We start from the raw sequence: 19,236 nt of genomic DNA, 5'->3' as shown, positions 1-19,236 counted from the left end.
ATTTCAAGTCTCGTGGCAAAGGGTCTGAATACTTATGTAAATAAGGTCTATTTTTTTAATACATTTGCACATTTAAAAAAAACTTTTTGCTTTGCCATTATGGGGTCTTGTGTGTTTTTATTTAACCCATTTTAGAATAAAGCTGTAACGTAACAAAATGTGGAAAAAGTGAAAGGGTCTGAATACTTGTAGAATGCACAGTATACAGGGTACCAGTATCGAGTCGCTGTGCAGGGGTACAAGGTAATTGAGGTAGCTACATACTGTACATATACAGAAGGTAAAGTGACAAGGCAACAGGATAGACAGTAGTAGTATCAGCATAAGTGGTCAATGTGAAAGCGTGTATGTGAGTGTGTATGTCCACAGTGTACATGTGTGTGCATATAATGTGTGTGTGGGCGTGTGTTTGGTTGCCAGTGTAAGTATGTGTGAGTGTGTAGGTAGAGTCCAGTGTGTGGGTAGAGTCCAGTGTGTGGGTAGAGTCCAGTGTGTGGGTAGAGTCCAGTGTGTGGGTAGAGTCCAGTGTGTGGGTAGAGTCCAGTGTGTGGGTAGAGTCCAGTGTGTGGGTAGAGTCCAGTGTGTGGGTAGAGTCCAGTGTGTAGGTAGAGTCCAGTGTGTGGGTAGAGTCCAGTGTGTGGGTAGAGTCCAGTGTGTAGGTAGAGTCCAGTGTGTAGGTAGAGTCCAGTGTGTGGGTAGAGTCCAGTGTGTGGGTAGAGTCCAGTGTGTGGGTAGAGTCCAGTGTGTGGGTAGAGTCCAGTGTGTGGGTAGAGTCCAGTGTGTGGGTAGAGTCCAGTGTGTAGGTAGAGTCCAGTGTGTGGGTAGAGTCCAGTGTGTAGGTAGAGTCCAGTGTGTGGGTAGAGTCCAGTGTGTGCAGAGTCAGTGAAAGAGAGTTAGTGCAAAAAAGGGTCAATACAGGTAGCCATTTGATTAGCTATTTAGCTGTCTTTTTTTTTTAGAAGTCTTGCGGTTAGAAGCTGTTCAGGGTCCTGTTGGTTCTAGACTTGGTGCATTGGTACCGCTTGCCACGCGGTAGCAGAGAGAACAGTGTGGGGCTTGAGTGGCTTGAGTATTTGACCATTTTTGGGGCCTTCCTCTGACACCGCCTGGTATAGAGGTCCTGGATGTCAGGGAGCTCGACTCCAGTGATGTACTGAGCCATACGCGCTGTAGTGCCAAGCAGTCGGATGCCAAGCAGTTGACATACCAAGCGGTGATGCAGTCATTCAAGATGCTCTCGATGGTGCAGCTGTAGAACCTATTGAGGATCTGAGGTCCCATGCCAAATCTTTTCAGCCTGCTGAGGGGGAACTTTGTTGGTGTGCTTGGACGATGATAGATTCTTAGTGATGTAGATATTGAGGAACTTGACGCTCTCGACACGCTCTACTACAGCCCAGTCGATGTGAATGAGGCGGGCTCAGTCCTCCGTTTCCTGTAGTCTATGATCAGCTCCTTTGTCTTACTGACGTTGAGGGAGAGGTTGTTGTCCTGTCAAAACACTGCCAGGTCTCTGATTTCCTCCCTATAGGCTGTCTCATCGTCTTCGGTGATCAGGCCTTCCGCCGTCGGCAAACTTAATAATGGTGTTGGAGTCGTGCTTGGCCAGTGTGACCAAGGAGTACAAAAGGCGATTAAGCATGCACCCCTGAGGGGCCCCTGTGTTGAGGGTCAGTGTGGCGGATGTGTTGTTGCCTATCCTCACCACCTGGGGGTGTCACGTCAAGAAGTCCAGGATCCAGTTGCAGAGGGAGGTGTTCAGTTCCAGGGAACTTAGTTTAATGATGCGCTTCAAGAGCACTATGGTGTTGAATGCTGAGCTGTAGTCAATGAACATCATTTTCACATAGGTGTTCCTTTTGTCCAAGTGGGAAAGGGCAGTGTGGAGCTTAGCTCGTCTGGTAGGCTCGTATCACTGGGCAGCTTGTTGCTGGGTTTCCCTTTGTAATCCGTGATAGTTTGCAAGCCCTGCCACATCCAATGAGTGTCAGAGCCAGTGTAGTATAAGCGTCCGGGTTAGTCTCCCACTCCTTGAAAGCGGCAGCTCTAGCCTTTAGCTCAGTGCAGATGTCTGTAATCCATGGCTTCTTGTTGGGATATGTACAGTTGAAGTCGGAAGTTTACATACACCTTAGCCAAATACATTTAAACTCAGTTTTTCACAACTCCTGACATTTAATCCAAGTAAAAATTCCCTGTCTTAGGATCATCACTTTATTTTCAGAATGTGAAATGTCAGAATAATAGTAGAGAGAGTGATATATTTCAGCTTTTATTTCTTTCATCACATTCCCAGTGGGTCAGAAGTTTACATACACTCAATGAGTATTTGGTAGCATTGCCTTTAAATTGTTTAACTTGGGTCAAACGTTTCGGGTAGCCTTCTACAAGCTTCCCACAATAAATTGGGTGAATTTTGGCCCATTCCTCCTGACAGAGCTGGTGTAACTGAGTCAGGTTTGTAGGCTTCCTTGCTCGCACACGCTTTTTCAGTTCTACACACACATTTTCTATAGGATTGAGGTCAGGGCTTTGTGATGGCCACTCCAATACCTCGACTTTGTGGTCCTTAAGCCATTTTGCCACAACTTTGGAAGAATGCTTGGGGTCATTGTCCATTTGGAAGACCCATTTGCGACCAAGCTTTAACTTTCTGACTGATGTCTTGAGATGTTGCTTCAATATAGCCACATCATTTTCCTGTCTCATGATGCTATCTATTTTGTGAAGTGCACCAGTCCCTCCTGCAGCAAAGCACCTACAGGATGCTGCCACCCCCGTGCTTCACGGTTGGGATGGTGTTCTTCAGCTTGCAAGCCTCCCCCTTTTTCCTCCAAACATAACGATGGTCATTTTGGCCAAACAGTTCTATTTTTGTTTCATCAGACCAGAGGATATTTCTCCAAAAAGTATGATCTTTGTACCCATGTGCAGTTGCAAACCATAGTCTGTCTTTTTTATGGCGGTTTTGGAGCAGTGGCTTCTTCCTTGCTGAGCGGCCTTTCAGGTTATGTTGATATAGGACTCGTTTTACTGTGGATATAGATACTTTTGTACCCGTTTCCTCCAGCATCTTCACAAGGTCCTTTGTTGTTGTTCTGGGATTGATTTGCACTTTTCACACCAGAGTACGTTCATCTCTAGGCGACAGAACGTGTCTCCTTCCTGAGCGGTATGACGGCTGCGTGGTTCCATGGTGTTTATACTTGCGTACTATTGTTTGTACAGATGAACATGGTACCTTCAGGTGTTTGTAAATTGCTCCCAAGGATGAACCAGACTTGTGGAGGTCTACAATTGTTTTTCTGAGGTCTTGGCTGATTTATTTTGATTTTCCCATGATGTTAAGCAAAGAGGCACTGAGTTTGAAGGCAGGCCTTAAAATACATCCACAGGTACACCTCCAATTGACTCAAATTATGTCAATTAGCCTATCAGAAGCTTCTAATGACATGACATAATTTTCTGGAATTTTCCAAGCTGTTTAAAGGCACAGTCAACTTAGTGTATGTAAACTTCTGACCCACAGGAATTGTGATAAGTGAAATAATCTGTCTGTAAACAATTGTTGGAAAAATGACTTGTGTCATGCACAAAGTAGATGTCCTAACCGACTTGGAAAAACTACAGTTTGTTAACAAGAAATTTGTGGAGTGGTTGAAAAACGAGATTTAATGACTCCAATCTAAGTGTATGTAAACTTCAACTGCACGGATGCTCACTGTGGGGACGACGTTGTCGATGCACTTAATTATGAAGCCGGTGACTGAGGTGGTGTACTCCTCAATGCCATCGAATGAATCCCGGAACATATTCCAGTCTGTGCTAGCAAAACAGTCCTGTAGCTTAGCATCCGCTTCATCGGACCACTTCCGAATTGAGTGTCACTGGTACTTCCTGTTTGAGTTTTTGCTTGTAAGCAGGAATCAGGAGGATAGAGTTAATGTCAGATTTGCGAAATGGAGGGCGAGGAAAAGCTTTGTATGCATCTCTGTGTGTGCAGTAAAGGTGATATCGTTTTTTCCGTAGTTGCACAGGTGACATGCTGGTAGAAATTAGGTAAGATGGATTTCATTTTTTCCTGCATTAAATCACTGGCCACTAAGAGCTTCGCTTCTGGGTGAGCATTTTCTTGTTTACCTATGGCCCTACACAGCTCGTTGAGTGCGGTCTTAGTGCAAGTAGACAGGTATGAAAAATATAGATCTCTTGTAAATAGTATGGTCTACAGTTTATCATGAGGCATTGTAACTCAGGCGAGCAGAACCTCGAGACTTACTTAATATTAGAGATTGCCCACTAGCTGTTAACAAAGAGACACATACCCCCCGCCCTTGGGTTTATGAGACGCTGCCGTTCTGTCTTGCCAATGTATAGAAAAAACAGCTAGATTTATATTAACCATGTCCTCGTTTGAAATTTAAAACGGTTAAGGTTAGGTACCGGCTTATGTTTAGAGTAAGGGTTTAGGGTAGGGTCGTTCGAAGGATCTCACTAAGCATTGTACTTCGTTTGAGCAGCAATGCAGCTGTTCCGTCATCCACCACTAGAGTGCAGCAGAGAGCCATACACTCTCCCATCGCCATAGGAACACACAGACAGAGGAAGGTCAAAAACAGATATAGTGGAAAAACAATTATGGGGAAGTCAGTTCAGTAACCCACTATTTGTGGAACAGTTTTGCTTTATCTGTGCATTCTTTCCCCATAAAAATGACTTGTTGGTACAAAACTGACTCAGTTGATGAGTTTGGTCATTGCTGTCAGTTGGATTGAAAAGGCATTTGTTTGAGTCTGGGGTTAGGCTGAAAACAGATAGTCATGTCTTGTTCTCTCTGCTGCTATGTCATCTGCGCGTGGATGACAAATATCAAGAGAGGTCAGAGAAGAAGAGAGCAATGAGGAGGAAGACAATAGTAGAGCGGGATGAGGAGGAGGAGAAGGGACTGAAAAGACGAGAGAGGAGATGTAGTATGAAGAATATATAAAAGGACAACAACAAAAGGGACAGAAAGAAAAGGATAAGAGGGGGAGATGTGTCTTACTGAGGAAGGTGAAAAGAGAAGAGGAGAGAAGAGAAAGGCCAGTACTTACTGGTGATCTGAGGGAGGAAAGGGGCCAGCAGCTTGGCTCGTTTCTTCTCATAGCCCTTCTGTGTGATGTCGCCTAGCAGAGAAGAGAACAGGACACAGCCACGTTAGTCACCACACACTACCATCAATCAATAAATCAATCCACACACACACACACACACACACACACACACACACACACACACACACACACACACACACACACACACACACACACACACACACACACTGTCTGGGGTTTCAGTATTAGGCCTTGATTGATAAAAACACTATTACAATCAATTAAGGTATAGGGCATCAAGATTGAGAGAACACTAATTCTACAGTCTCTGATTATAGACATGCACACGCCGGTCAACACCCCACCCCCCTGTATCTTTCCAGTTTTATTAACAGGGAGAAACATGAAATAAGGAGGGAGACCGATAGAGGACAGAGAAGTGTGTTGGGACTGGGATTCGATCCCATGCAGCCAGGGGATTGCATTGGTGCCGAGGGCGGCAACCGTAACCGCTCAACCACTCTCAGGCATCCTAACACACTTCAAAAAACCTTCCAGGGGAGATTCTGTCAGCTTCGGGTACAGCTTCATATGTCCTGTGGCTCACTGCAAACAGAAACTAATGTTCATTTGTCACATGCGTGGTAAAACAACAGGTGTAGACTAACAGTGAAATGCTTACTTCAGGGTCCTTATCCAACAATGCACAGTAAAAAAAAGAACAAATATAGAAATAGTGACACGAGGAATAAACACACAGTGAATAATGAATAATAATATTGAGTAAAAAGGATCAGGTAAGATTATCGTTTCCTCTCCTTAGTGGACAAATATGACAAGAGCACACAAACCCCAGGGCAGGCCAAGGAACGAACAAAAATGATTACAGCTACGGTTATAGCCTCCCACCAGAGAACAATACCAAAGTAAGCAAATCGAGCCACAGAATAGTAAACATGGACATGGCTTGCATCTCAAATGGCACCCTATTCCCTACTATATATAGGGCACTACTTATGGGCCCTCGGGTACCATTTGGGATTGTAGCCATGGCAAAAAAAGCAAAGAGGAAGCAATGGGAGGTAGTTTCACATGGAACCCAACTCCCCCCACACCCCCTTCTCCTCTTTTCCCCTCTTCTTCATTCTCTAGGGGGGTGTGGGGGTAGCGGGGAAGGGGGAGAGCGTTTGGCCCAGCCCTCCCACAACTGCAAAGAGCAAAGTCCAAACACTCCCTAGGCTCCCCCAAAACACACACACGCACGGGCACGCAGGCAGGCACGCGCACGCAGGCAGGCAGGCAGGCAGGCACACACACACACACACACACATCCCCTTATCTGTGACCAGCGATAGCGTCACAGGGAGAGATAAGAGTCAGTCTAAGTGGAGTAGAGAGGAGACCTGGGGGTCTGTATCTCCACATCCCATTCCTCCTAAACCTCCCTTAAAAGAGTAACTGTGATGATTTAAAAATAAAACTTTTTTTTTAATAGAAACTCAGATGTTTTAGGCTTAGTTATAGTGAAACATGTCAATTCTGGTCTTCATTTTGACAGTTTGTTGCAAAAGTGATGTATTTTGATATTTGAGTTCTTTTTGCCCCTAATGGTTCAACTCTACCATTGAAATGGTGATGTAGAGCCTCTCAGTCACCTCAAAGGAGGGGTTCAGTATGAAATACACTCCCTTCTAGATGTGCTGGGTGGTACCACCTCAAAGGAGGGGTTTGGCATGAAATACACTCCCTTCTAGATGTGCTGGGTGGTACCACCTCAAAGGAGGGGTTTGGCATGAAATACACTCCCTTCTAGATGTGCTGGGTGGTACCACCTCAAAGGAGGGGTTTGGTATGAAATACACTCCCTTCTAGATGTGCTGGGTGGTACCACCTCAAAGGAGGGGTTTGGCATGAAATACACTCCCTTCTAGATGTGCTGGGTGGTACCACCTCAAAGGAGGGGTTTGGCATGAAATACACTCCCTTCTAGATGTGCTGGGTGGTACCACCTCAAAGGAGGGGTTTGGCATGAAATACACTCCCTTCTAGATGTGCTGGGTGGTACCACCTCAAAGGAGGGGTTTGGCATGAAATACACTCCCTTCTAGATGTGCTGGGTGGTACCACCTCAAAGGAGGGGTTTGGCATGAAATACACTCCCTTCTAGATGTGCTGGGTGGTACCACCTCAAAGGAGGGGTTTGGCATGAAATACACTCCCTTCTAGATGTGCTGGGTGGTACCACCTCAAAGGAGGGGTTTGGTATGAAATACACTCCCTTCTAGATGTGCTGGGTGGTACCACCTCAAAGGAGGGGTTTGGTATGAAATACACTCCCTTCTAGATGTGCTGGGTGGTACCACCTCAAAGGAGGGGTTTGGTATGAAATACACTCCCTTCTAGATGTGCTGGGTGGTACCACCTCAAAGGAGGGGTTTGGTATGAAATACACTCCCTTCTAGATGTGCTGGGTGGTACCACCTCAAAGGAGGGGTTTGGTATGAAATACACTCCCTTCTAGATGTGCTGGGTGGTACCACCTCAAAGGAGGGGTTTGGTATGAAATACACTCCCTTCTAGATGTGCTGGGTGGTACCACCTCAAAGGAGGGGTTTGGCATGAAATACACTCCCTTCTAGATGTGCTGGGTGGTACCACCTCAAAGGAGGGGTTTGGTATGAAATACACTCCCTTCTAGATGTGCTGGGTGGTACCACCTCAAAGGAGGGGTTTGGTATGAAATACACTCCCTTCTAGATGTGCTGGGTGGTACCACCTCAAAGGAGGGGTTTGGTATGAAATACACTCCCTTCTAGATGTGCTGGGTGGTACCACCTCAAAGGAGGGGTTTGGTATGAAATACACTCCCTTCTAGATGTGCTGGGTGGTACCACCTCAAAGGAGGGGTTTGGTATGAAATACACTCCCTTCTAGATGTGCTGGGTGGTACCACCTCAAAGGAGGGGTTTGGCATGAAATACACTCCCTTCTAGATGTGCTGGGTGGTACCACCTCAAAGGAGGGGTTTGGTATGAAATACACTCCCTTCTAGATGTGCTGGGTGGTACCACCTCAAAGGAGGGGTTCGGTATGAAATACACTCCCTTCTAGATGTGCTGGGTGGTACCACCTCAAAGGAGGGGTTCGGTATGAAATACACTCCCTTCTAGATGTGCTGGGTGGTACCACCTCAAGGAAGGGGTTCAGTATGAAATACACTCCCTTCTAGATGTGCTGGGTGGTACCACCTCAAAGGAGGGGTTTGGCATGAAATACACTCCCTTCTAGATGTGCTGGGTGGTACCACCTCAAAGGAGGGGTTTGGTATGAAATACACTCCCTTCTAGATGTGCTGGGTGGTACCACCTCAAAGCTAACTATAAAAGCAAGTGACGGCGTGCCTTATTTGGCAATGGTCTTGATAAGTGGGGTGTGCCAAAATATTTTGCATGACTCTTCCTTGACTAGACGACTGACGTATCACAACATTTGTTTTTAAAAAGCAGTAAGGCACATTTCCGCATATGACCAAATTCAAGGTTTCTGCTTACCGTGCTTTTACGAAGAAAGAAAACATATAGGCTATGAGGATTACACGTTTATACTCATAGCTACATTCATCGTAATAACGGGCAACGTTATTGGGGTTGAGAGTTACCCTTTAAGGCATCCGCATGCTTCCATCCGAAACAGTTGGACACAGCTTGTGCATGAATTATGCACGGTTTTGGTCTTTGGCAAGGGTTTTTTCGGGCTGTTTGTGCACACGTAATTCTTTCTTGAGCAAAGTCCAACTTCAGGAACCAAAGTCTACGCTCCTTCGTTTGTGATTCGTCAAATGTCAGGGTGAATCGAGGCTCTTCTTCTTCTCGATTCAGCCCGAAACTCAGTGTGGATTCAAAATGGCGAACAACTTGCAACTCGCTTGGTCGAGGAGGTACAGAAGTACCTGCACCTCTACAATTCCAGCCCTTGCATCATATAAAGACTAGCATGTAAAGGCCAATTCATCCGGAAGTACACAAAATGTTGCTCCTCATCAATTGGGCGCATTTGTTGGACCAGCATGGCATACAACCCCCTAAGTTGTTCCTTCTCTGTTGAGTGGTCGCACTGACTATCTTCTCCTTCTCTCGCCTTTTATATGTGTTGCTAGGTAAAGTGAATTTAGTAGATCCCGGGCAATTCCCATAACTTCCATTTTCTCGCCAGTCAAGTGTCTCTCTGTACACCATATTATTTCTACAGCGCGCCTCTTCCTTGCTTGGGTGTCGTCGTCACTTCCATTGTTTGGCTGTAGTTGAGTATTACGAGCACTATTTCCGCTCTTGCCCTTTTCAAGCGAACGTCTTTTTAAAGGAGTATGCGAGCGAGCACGCTCGTTCGGTTTGCTTAGCTGAGTTCTACTAGGCGCCAGCCGAACCTGTCTGGGACGGCTTTATACCCCTACACCACCCCCTACTACAACTCCCACTGACTTGTGAGAACAAGTGGCCCCTCAAAGCCTTATTGACATGTGGAGGGACAGGGGTGGTGTGTGCTGCAGCCCAGACTAGAGGAAGATAAACGTGCAATGAGAGAAACTGGTTGGGGAAGTGAGAAGGAACAAATAACGTGAGGGAGCGAGAGAGAGAGACCGATGGAGGCATTTGATAAGCTGCTGGGCCTGGGGTGGTGTGTGTTTTATCTTGAATGCACCGGCATCTCTCTCTGCGCTTGATATTACTGAGGTGAACAACAACTGTTGACATAGGGCTGAACATGAGAGAACTACCGTTGTGGGTGGTTTTTGGGGACAGTATTATTTTCAACGTCCATCAGAGAAAAGGGGCAGGGGCCACAAGAGTTCAATTCAAAACAACAGAGTGACTCAGTGTGTTGAGACAGAGAGAGAGACTGCAGGAGTGAGAAAGAGTAACAAAAAGAGAGACCTAGTAGGAAAAATAGAAAGAGTGATAGAGAGAAGGAGAGAAACCAACAAAGTGAGAGGAGAGAGAGCGAAAGAGAGAGAGAGAGTTCTGAGTGCTTTTTCATTCTGTGTCAGAGTGCTGTAGGGGCTCCCAGTATTCAGCAATGTGTTCATGCCTGGATACACACACTGTTACCACTGCCTGAAAATCTGGCACGGAAACAGCAACTACAAGACACACACAAACAGGGACACACACACACACCCACACACAAACGTACGCAAAGGCCTACATTACAGACAAACACACTCTTTCCGTCTTTCACACAGAAAGTTGGCCCCACGCTCTGCCACAGTAAGTGGTAGATTGATGTTAGTGAGGAGTAGTGGACTGGAGCTCCATTGTGTGAGAGAGAGCTCTGAACTGTGACTGATGTTGGGTCATTAACACAGAGACAGAGGGGTGCCTGTACTGGTGATGGGGTGGGACACAACAACAGGCACAGACTGGCACCGCCACACAGCACCACCATAGACAACAGCAGACACCCAGACCTGGAGTTGGAGCTGGGCAGACAGTGGGCCGTGACCTGGTCAAGTCTGCACACACCAACAGTTTGTGAGCAACACTTGCTACAGTTTGTGTATTAGAGGAAGAAATAATGCTGTTGGGAAAACTGTTGCATGTTCTGAGAAATGTTTGTGTGTGTGTGTGTGAGCGCGTGCGTGTGTGAGAGGTCTAAGGGCAGGATATGAGCGTTACCCCACCCTGTCTCCCCTGCCAAAAGCAGTTCGCAGTTTATTGAGACTACAGGAATGTGCACCAAAATGGCACCCTATTCCTGAAATAGTGCACCACTTTTGACTAGGGCACATAGGGCTCTGGTCAAAAGTAGTGCACTATATAGGGAATAGGGTGCAATTTGGGACACCACCTAAAGGAATGTGCTGATGGGAGAACAGTCTCCTAACTGACTGGGCCAACTGGCTCACTGGACAAACTGTGCATGTGTGAGATGCTATTCTGATAGTGTGTGTGTGTGCGCGTGCACAGGGCTTTTCTGTGGTGTGTGTGTATGTGTGTGATGCTATTCTGCGGAGTGTGTGAGTGTGTGTGTGAGTGTTTGACACTATTCTGTGGTGTGTGTGATGCTATTCTGCGGAGTGTGTGAGTGTGTGTACCGCTGGAGCAGGTTAATGCAGGGTGGGGGGGTTTTACAGTGTTTAGAAGAATGAGTGCTGAATTAGCTAGCGATGCAGTGGCACGGCGGGCCACCAGATCTATGTGTGTCAGAACAGCAGCACCAGTTAGGGCCGGGCAATATATCGAATTCATATGAATGTATGTTTTTGCGTGATTTTCCAAACGCCTGTATCGCAGAATCAAGATTTTGTTATTTTTTTCGTTTTTATGGGCATTTATGTCCGCTTGTTTTCATGTTGTATTTTTGGAAAATGTATGCTCAGTTTGTTCCGCGTGGCATTGAGGTATCACGTACCGTACCGCTAGCAGCATTTTAGCCAAAGACTTATACAGTACTAGCTGTCTAGTCGGTGTTTCATAAATGTGTAATAAGCAGTGTTGTGTTCGAGACCACCTAAAACGAGACCGATTCAAGACCAAGACCAGAGCAAATTGAGTTTGAGTCATGACCGAGACCGGGAGGGGGACAAGGGGTCCGAGCACAGAAAAATGTCCAATTCAAGACCATGATTGTAATTTTATCAAATCACTACCCTCATAAGAGTTCAAAATGTCCAGTATTTCTGTGTTCATATTTCAGAACAACATATGGATTCTTTAGACATTCAGAATAGTTAAAAATTGCTTGCTGAGGGAAAATAGAGCCACTCTACAAATTATTACTAACCCAAACACAGTGGGGAACAATGGGCTTTCTACGTCTTCAGAGAAGGGCCAAGGATTTCTAAAATAAGGATTATAATAATATTAATTACAGTGTATTCAGAAAGTATTCAGACCCCTTGACTTTTTCCAAATGTTGTTAAGTTACAGCATTATTCTAAAATGTATGAAATTGGGGGGGTTCTCATCAATCTACACCCAATACCCCCACAGGGGTATACCTTACAGACTTGTAAGTCAGCATTTGAACATATGATGACCTGGTCTTTACACTGGTTGTATTCGGTGCATGTGACAAATAAAATGTGATTAGATTTGAATGACAAAGCAAAAACAGGATAAGACATTTTAGCAAATGTATAAAATAAAATAAAAATGAAATATTACATTTACATACAGTACCATCAAAAGTTCAGACACACCTATTCATTCCAGGGTTTATTTATTTTGACTATATTCTACATTGCAGAATAATAGTGAAGACATCAAAACTATGAAATAACACATATGGAATCATGTAGTAACCAAAAAAAAAGTGTTGAACAAATTAAATATATCTTAGATTCTTCAAAGCAGCCACCCTATCACTCTCATATCTTTTGGACTTGCCCCGCAATTGAAACTTACTGGGGAGAAATAAGATCTAACATTGGAAAAATTATGGGATTTGACATAGAACAAACATTCATTTCTTTGTAGTTGGGTGAAAAGCTGATAACTTACACAATAGAGAAAAGTACCTCTTGAAGGTCCCACTGGCAGCCAGTAAAAAGGCTGTCACTAGGTAATGGCCACAAAAAGACCCTCCCACAGTGACACAATGGATATTGCTAAAGACATTGCTAAAGAAATACACCACATGGAGCGTATGACCTTTGCTTTAAGAACACAAGAGGAGAGAGGCCAGGAATACTGTGAAAAATGGGTTTCGTACTTGAAAAAGGTTTCATTCAAAGATGTCAATGTAACTAATATGATGAAGGTATGACGGGCACTGTAACTGCCAGATCTTTTTTGTTGTTCTTTTATTTCACTTTATTTGTACTTTCTTTGTGTTCCTACAATAAAAACAAAGTATATATATATATTTTTTAAAGCAGTCACACCCTTTCCCTTGATGACAGTTTTGCATACTCTTGGCATTCTCTCAACTAGCTTCACCTGGAATGCTTTTCCAACAGTCTTGAAGGAGTTCCCACATATGCTGAGCAGTTGTTGGCTGCTTTTACTTCACTTTGCGGTCCAACTCATCCCAAACCATCTCAATTGGGTTGAGGTCGGGTGATTGTGGAGACCAGGTCATCATATGGCACTCCATCACTAAAGGACACCAATAAGAAGTACTGTAGGTATTCAGACCCTTTACTCAGTACTTTGTTGAAGCACCTTTGGCAGCGATTACAGCCTTGAGTCTTCTTGGGTATGATGCTATAAGCTTGGCATACCTGTATTTTTATGGAGTTTCTCCCATTCTTCTCTGCAGATCCTCTCAAGCTCTGTCAGGCTGGATGGGGAGCGTTGCTGCACAGCTATTTTCAGGTCTCTCCAGAGATGTTCGATGGGTTTCAATTCCGGGGTCTGGCTGGGCCACTCAAGGACATTCAGAGACTTGTCCCAAAGCCACTCCTGCGTTGTCTGGGCTGTGTGCTTAGGGTTGTTGTCCGGTTGGAAGGTGAACCATCGCCTCAGTCTGAGGTCCTGAGCTCTCTGGAGCAGGTTTTCATCAAGGATCTTTCAGTACTTTGCTCTGTTCATCTTTGCCTCAATCCTGACTAGTCTCCCAGTCTCTGCCGCTGAAACACATCCCCACAGCATGATGCTGCCACCACCATGCTTCACTGTAGGGATGGTGCCAGGTTTCCTCCAGACGTGACACTTGGCATTGAGGCCAAAGAGTTCAAACTTGGTTTCATCAGACCAGAGAATCTTGTTTCTCATGGTCTGAGAGTCTTTAGGTACCTTTTTGGCAAACTCCAAGCAGGCTGTCATGTGCCTTTCACTGAGGAGTGTTTTCTGTCTGGCCACTCTACCATAAAAGCCTGATTGGTGGAGTGCTGCAGAGATGGTTGTGCTTCTGCAAGGTTCTCCAATCTCCACAGAGGAACTATAGAGCTCTGTCAGTGACTATTGGGTTCTTGGTCACCTCCCTGACCAAGGCCCTTCTCCACCGATTGCTCAGTTTGGCCAGCTCTAGGAAGAGTCTTGGTGGTGCCAAAGATCTTCCATTTAAGAATGATGGAGGCCACTATGTTCTTTGGGACCTTCAATGCTGCAGAAATGTTTTGGTACCCTTCCCCAGATCTGTGCCTCGACACAATCCTGTGTCGGAGCTCTACGGACAATTCCTTCGACCTCATGGCTTTGTTTTTGCTCTTGCATGCACTGTCAATTGTGGGACCTTATATAGACATGTGTGTGCCTTTCCAAATCATGTCCAGTCAATTTAAATTTACCACAGGTGGACTCCAAACAAGTTGTTGAAACATCAAGGATGATCAATGGAAACAGGATGCAACTGAGCTCAACAGGATGCAACTTAGTTACATAGCAAAGGTTCTGAATACTTATGTAAATAAGGTATCGTTTTTTTATTAGTACATTTGTAAAAATTCTAAAAACCTGTTTTCGCTTCGTCATTATGGGGTATTGTGTGTAGATGGCTGAGGATATGTTAATATTTAATCAATTTTAGAATAAGGCTGCAAAGTATCAAAATGTGGAAAAAGTCAAGGGGTCTGAAAACTTTCCGAAGGCACTGTAAATGATTATTTTCAAGGATGTTCTGATTTAATCTCCTCAGTTTTGGTTAGAAAGGAAAGGGTTAACACCGGGGAGATAAATCTAGCTAGCCAAGTCAGCCATTGGCTAGGCCATGAGAAGCTAGATAAAGGCATCTGCCTTTCAACTGTATTAGGGCAAAATTTGTGAGTGACATTGGAATCAACCAATCACATCGAGTTAATGGGTGGGACATTTTTGACAAAAACGTATGGAAACTTCTGCCTTCTTGAAGAACAACAGGTCACTGTGCAATAGCGAGCAGTAGTTATCCCACGGTCTAGCTAGCTTTTGCTGTCGGCTAGTTTGCAGCGGCTGCAGCTGCAGCAGGTGTTATCAAAGAGGATGTTGTTGCTAATTTGTTAGCTTCTCCCTTTTCAAGAATAACGTTCAACAAGAAATTAGGTTTCAAATGATCATCTGGTGAGTGGAGCTGTGTTGTTTATTGCAGCGCGCTTGCTGCTGTTAGCCATCTCTTTGAAAATAACTTCTGTGTGTGAAACATTATTACATTTAAAGTGGAACTAACAACATTTTTGCTAAATTAAATCTTATAAAAATTTAAGAATGACACGCTTTTCAGAAAAAAACTTTCTGAAAAGCGACCACTTCGATATGGACATTTCATAAATTCTTAGAATGTTTAGGAATTACATATACTAAGGCATTTGTGAAAATTCGATAGCAATGTAGAGTGGGAAAGCGGCGGTGCGTTTGGACAATTAATAGACTAAATAAAACCGAATAAAAACATCTGTCTTGTCCAGCACCGGAGTCTACACAGACCGGTGCACTATAACCAATCACAGTAGGCCTTTATACAAACAAGCCATTTGCCACACGGGCCTGCCATCATTCACTTTGAACTGGACTATATGTTTGCAGGGAGTTGCAACCGCGCGACTTTAGGTCATTAGAATGCATTTGCCAAAAAAAGCCACAAAATACACCTGAATGGATTTCTGCAAATATGTAAACACCACGGAATTCCTCTTACATTTGGGAACTTTACAGTCCTATTGATCAAACAACCATGAAACGGTAAGCTCTCTCCCTCCATTATGCACATCAACAACACGATCAACAACTAATGCTAGCCAGAGCTAAAATCTAACGGAGGAACATTAGATAAACCCTCTCAAACTTTTTCAGTTAGTTGGCCGTCAAAATTGCACTGACAAACAATGGGGAATCGTAGCCTCCTCTTCCTTCTGCAGCTTGCCTGCCAATGCATGCTTGTCCCAACCAAGCACCCATGCTAACTGGCTAAAGTTGGCTAGCTTGCTACTTCCAGACACAATTGAGAGAACACCTCACTCTGACCATTTTATTCACCCTAAAAGAGCTGGTTAGGCTGTTTGAATGTTATCTAGAGAATTCTTGACTAACTATAACTTTCATATTCGTCATATTCAGCGGATGTTGCTCGTTCGTAAATTCATCAGTTGTTCTGCGCTCTGACGAGAGTACTCTGAAATCGGAGTAGATAGCATATCTCTTGTGTTTGCAAATTCACTCTGGCTAACTAGATAACAGTCGTTCAAGTTCTTGCTAGCTAACCAAATGACACCTGCATCTCTAGCTGTGTATTGCCACCGAAAAACAATAAGAGGGGAAAATGTCAGTGACTCACCCACTCCTCCAATGTCATGACATCCTGCTAGCAGCTAGCTAACATTAGGCTTTGTTTTTAGCTTGCTACATAAATAGATACGCTAGCCTATTAGCCACGTCACGACTGACTTGTGATCATTGCCCTTGCTAGTTTGATTGTATTGACATTCCCAGCCTTAGTTACATTCGTCCCTTTTTGTCCAGAATATTGAGTCATTTAAACTGAAACGGTGCATCCCGAATGGGAGGCAGAAAACAATGTACCAGGCCAGCTGTGATTTACAACCTGATAGCAATATTTCTAGGACTACCAAGAAACGTATTGGTGAATTATACATCGACTATTTTTAAAACCTCTTTTAAACTTTTGACTGATATTATGATTGTTTGTTTCATATCTGCAAAGTAGTTAAAACGCTGTCAGTTGCACTTGAAACTATAGGTCACCGGTTACTTTGTGCGCTAAACTTTGTGTGCTAAATGTTAAATGTTTTTTGTAATGGGAAGCAATAGTTGTACATTTCGATTGGGAAATGCTTAATGGTTGCGTTTTTGTATTCTTATGATTGGGACCTACTGGCTTATTATGTCAGAGTTTATGGACTGCTTATCCTTTAGCATTATGCTGTGTGTGACTGCTGTCTTTCCATCGCCCTATGCAGTGGTGTAGTGGTGCCTGGAGAAGTTGATATACTCTAATTTTGCCAAGTGAAGGAAATGCAGCCTGTGTGCCTTAAAAAAAAAAATCACTCTGAAAATCACACTTGTTTTAATATAAAAAATACAAACATGATGGTCAAAGTCCACAACAATGCTTAAACCACATCAATCTGATTGGGTGGGCCTGTCAGGGTCTGTCCACCCAGGCCCATCCATGTCTACGCCCCCGATGCAAACTACGCATGATGACAATTGCGCATCACAAATAGTCTACTAACCAACACTTCGGACTAAACCTTTTGAATACCTGGTTTGCATACCCATTGTTGCTTTAGTTAGCTGGTAGATAAGTTCAAACATCTTTCCTACCCAACCAGCTACAGATGTCATTCTTCTGTAAACAGCTCCATGCCAAAACCAGTTCAGAGCTGCACTCTTGCTGCCTGCAGATGATATTCCGCTGAAACTAGGGGTGCATGTGAATATATTTCACGTGCTTCGCGATTGTGTAGGCTACTTTATCCATGATTTCCCTATTGTACTACATAATTGATAAGTCGTATACCTTCACTACGCATCAGTAGGGATTAAGAAGTGAGTATACGCAATGCCCACCGAGACAAGAAGAGACACTCAGTGTGGTCTCAAGACCGGACTGGTCTCGAGTACTGAGAAATAAGGTAGGCCACTTGATTTCAACATCTGAACAAAGTGGACAGGCTAACATGCTTTTCAAACAGTTGGAGACGGACAGAAAGGTGTGTTCATAACAATTCAACTGTTCGACCTTGTTAGCTAGCAAATAGATCCAAGTAAACCTGAAATGTAAAGATTAGCTGGCTAATCCCTAGCATGTGGGCTTGAGCGATTGTTGATGAGAACTCTTAATGTTCTATAGTCTAATGCCTGCTACAAGAAGTCAGTCATTATTAGTGAATGTGCATTATGCATGGTTCTGGTTAAGTTTGTAACAAAAAAAAAGGGCATTTTCATACTGACGTGAAAGCCAGATCAGTGATTATTGCAACAAAAAAGCAGGTTGAACTATTTGGATTCAATTATTAGGTCTTATGGTTACGGAAGGCCTATATTTAAACTAGATATAATTTCACAAGCCCTGAATTCATTAGATTATGCCTGACTGTTTGAAATGCAGTGTATTTTACCTTTAAATTGTACAACAATGCTTATTTAGAGAAAAAATATATATAGATATACAGTATATCGTGAATCACCCATAAGTTAAATGATTTTAAAGCCATATATTTAAACTAGATATAATTTCAAAAGCCCTGAATTCATTAGATTATGCCTGACTGTTTGAAATGCAGTGTATTTTACCTTTAAATTGTACAACAATGCTTATTTAGAGAAAAAATATATATAGATATACAGTATATCGTGAATCACCCATAAGTTAAATGATTTTAAAGCCATATCACCCAGCACCAGTATGTGTTTACACTTCACATCTGTTTCTGTCTAAGTGAGTGTGTCTCAGTCAGTGTGTGTGTGTTTATCAGTCGGATATGAGAAGTTTTGGGAGCTTCCTGGACTCTCTGTTCTTGGTGGGGAGTGGAAAGGACCCAGAGTACAGAGAGGAAGTGTGTGTGCGGTGCACGTCATGGCACCGTCGCACGGCTCCGTCAGCAGAGCTGAGAGATCTCTGACTCCCTAAAAATGTTTAAGTTACACACTTATCATACACTGCCCTCATAACATTACCATCTTCTCCCTTTACTCACGGTCTTGTCTATCACAATGAAAGTGTAAACAGACCCAAACAACATGGCTGCCGTCTCTATGCTCATTCATAGGGATGAGGGTGACAAATCCTGTTGACCTCTGACCTTCAGGAAGAGAGTTAAGGCCTCCGTATGCTTCCCAGCCAAAACAGTTCAGTAGAGTTCGTGCATATGACGACATTTTGTGACGTTTTTGTTTGTTTTGGACTTCAGTGAGTTTTTTGGGGGGGCTGTTCCGCCACACAACGTCTTTTCTGGAAGCAAGCCGAAGTCTACACCCCTTCGTTGGTGATTGGTCAACCGTATGGATTCTTCAATAAAGTCTTTGTTGTCATTCAACGAGAGACAATTTGTTTTCATGCTAATTTTTTCATTGACAATCCTGCAGCAAACATTACTTACTTAGAGATCATAGTCGTGCAATTTTACATCTTCGGCAAAAACGTAAAACGGACATTTCTTGAATTACTTTAGATTACTTCAGACTATTTTGAGGAACTGTATACCTGCTACGGTGTCTCAAAATGGACAAACAGTACTATTGCAGTTTGTTCTTGTTTTTCAAGAGAA

At 43.8% G+C, this 19,236-nt stretch overlaps 1 protein-coding gene across 2 annotated transcripts in view; it reads right to left on the bottom strand.

Annotated features, from left to right (window-relative positions):
• LOC139542146 (disco-interacting protein 2 homolog B-A-like) overlaps positions 1-19,236 on the bottom strand; it is a 72,760-nt gene that overhangs the window by 33,928 nt on the left and 19,596 nt on the right. For both annotated transcript variants that reach the window (XM_071347234.1, XM_071347235.1), the window contains exon 2: positions 5,094-5,165. In XM_071347234.1, the coding sequence (XP_071203335.1) occupies positions 5,094-5,165 (72 nt within the window). The remainder of the gene's footprint in view (positions 1-5,093; positions 5,166-19,236) is intronic.

This window comes from Salvelinus alpinus, chromosome 17 (genome assembly GCF_045679555.1).
Source record: "Salvelinus alpinus chromosome 17, SLU_Salpinus.1, whole genome shotgun sequence".
NCBI lineage: Eukaryota > Metazoa > Chordata > Actinopteri > Salmoniformes > Salmonidae > Salvelinus > Salvelinus alpinus.
The sequence above is the reverse complement of the archived record's forward strand: the minus strand, read 5'-3'. Positions and strand labels throughout refer to the sequence as shown.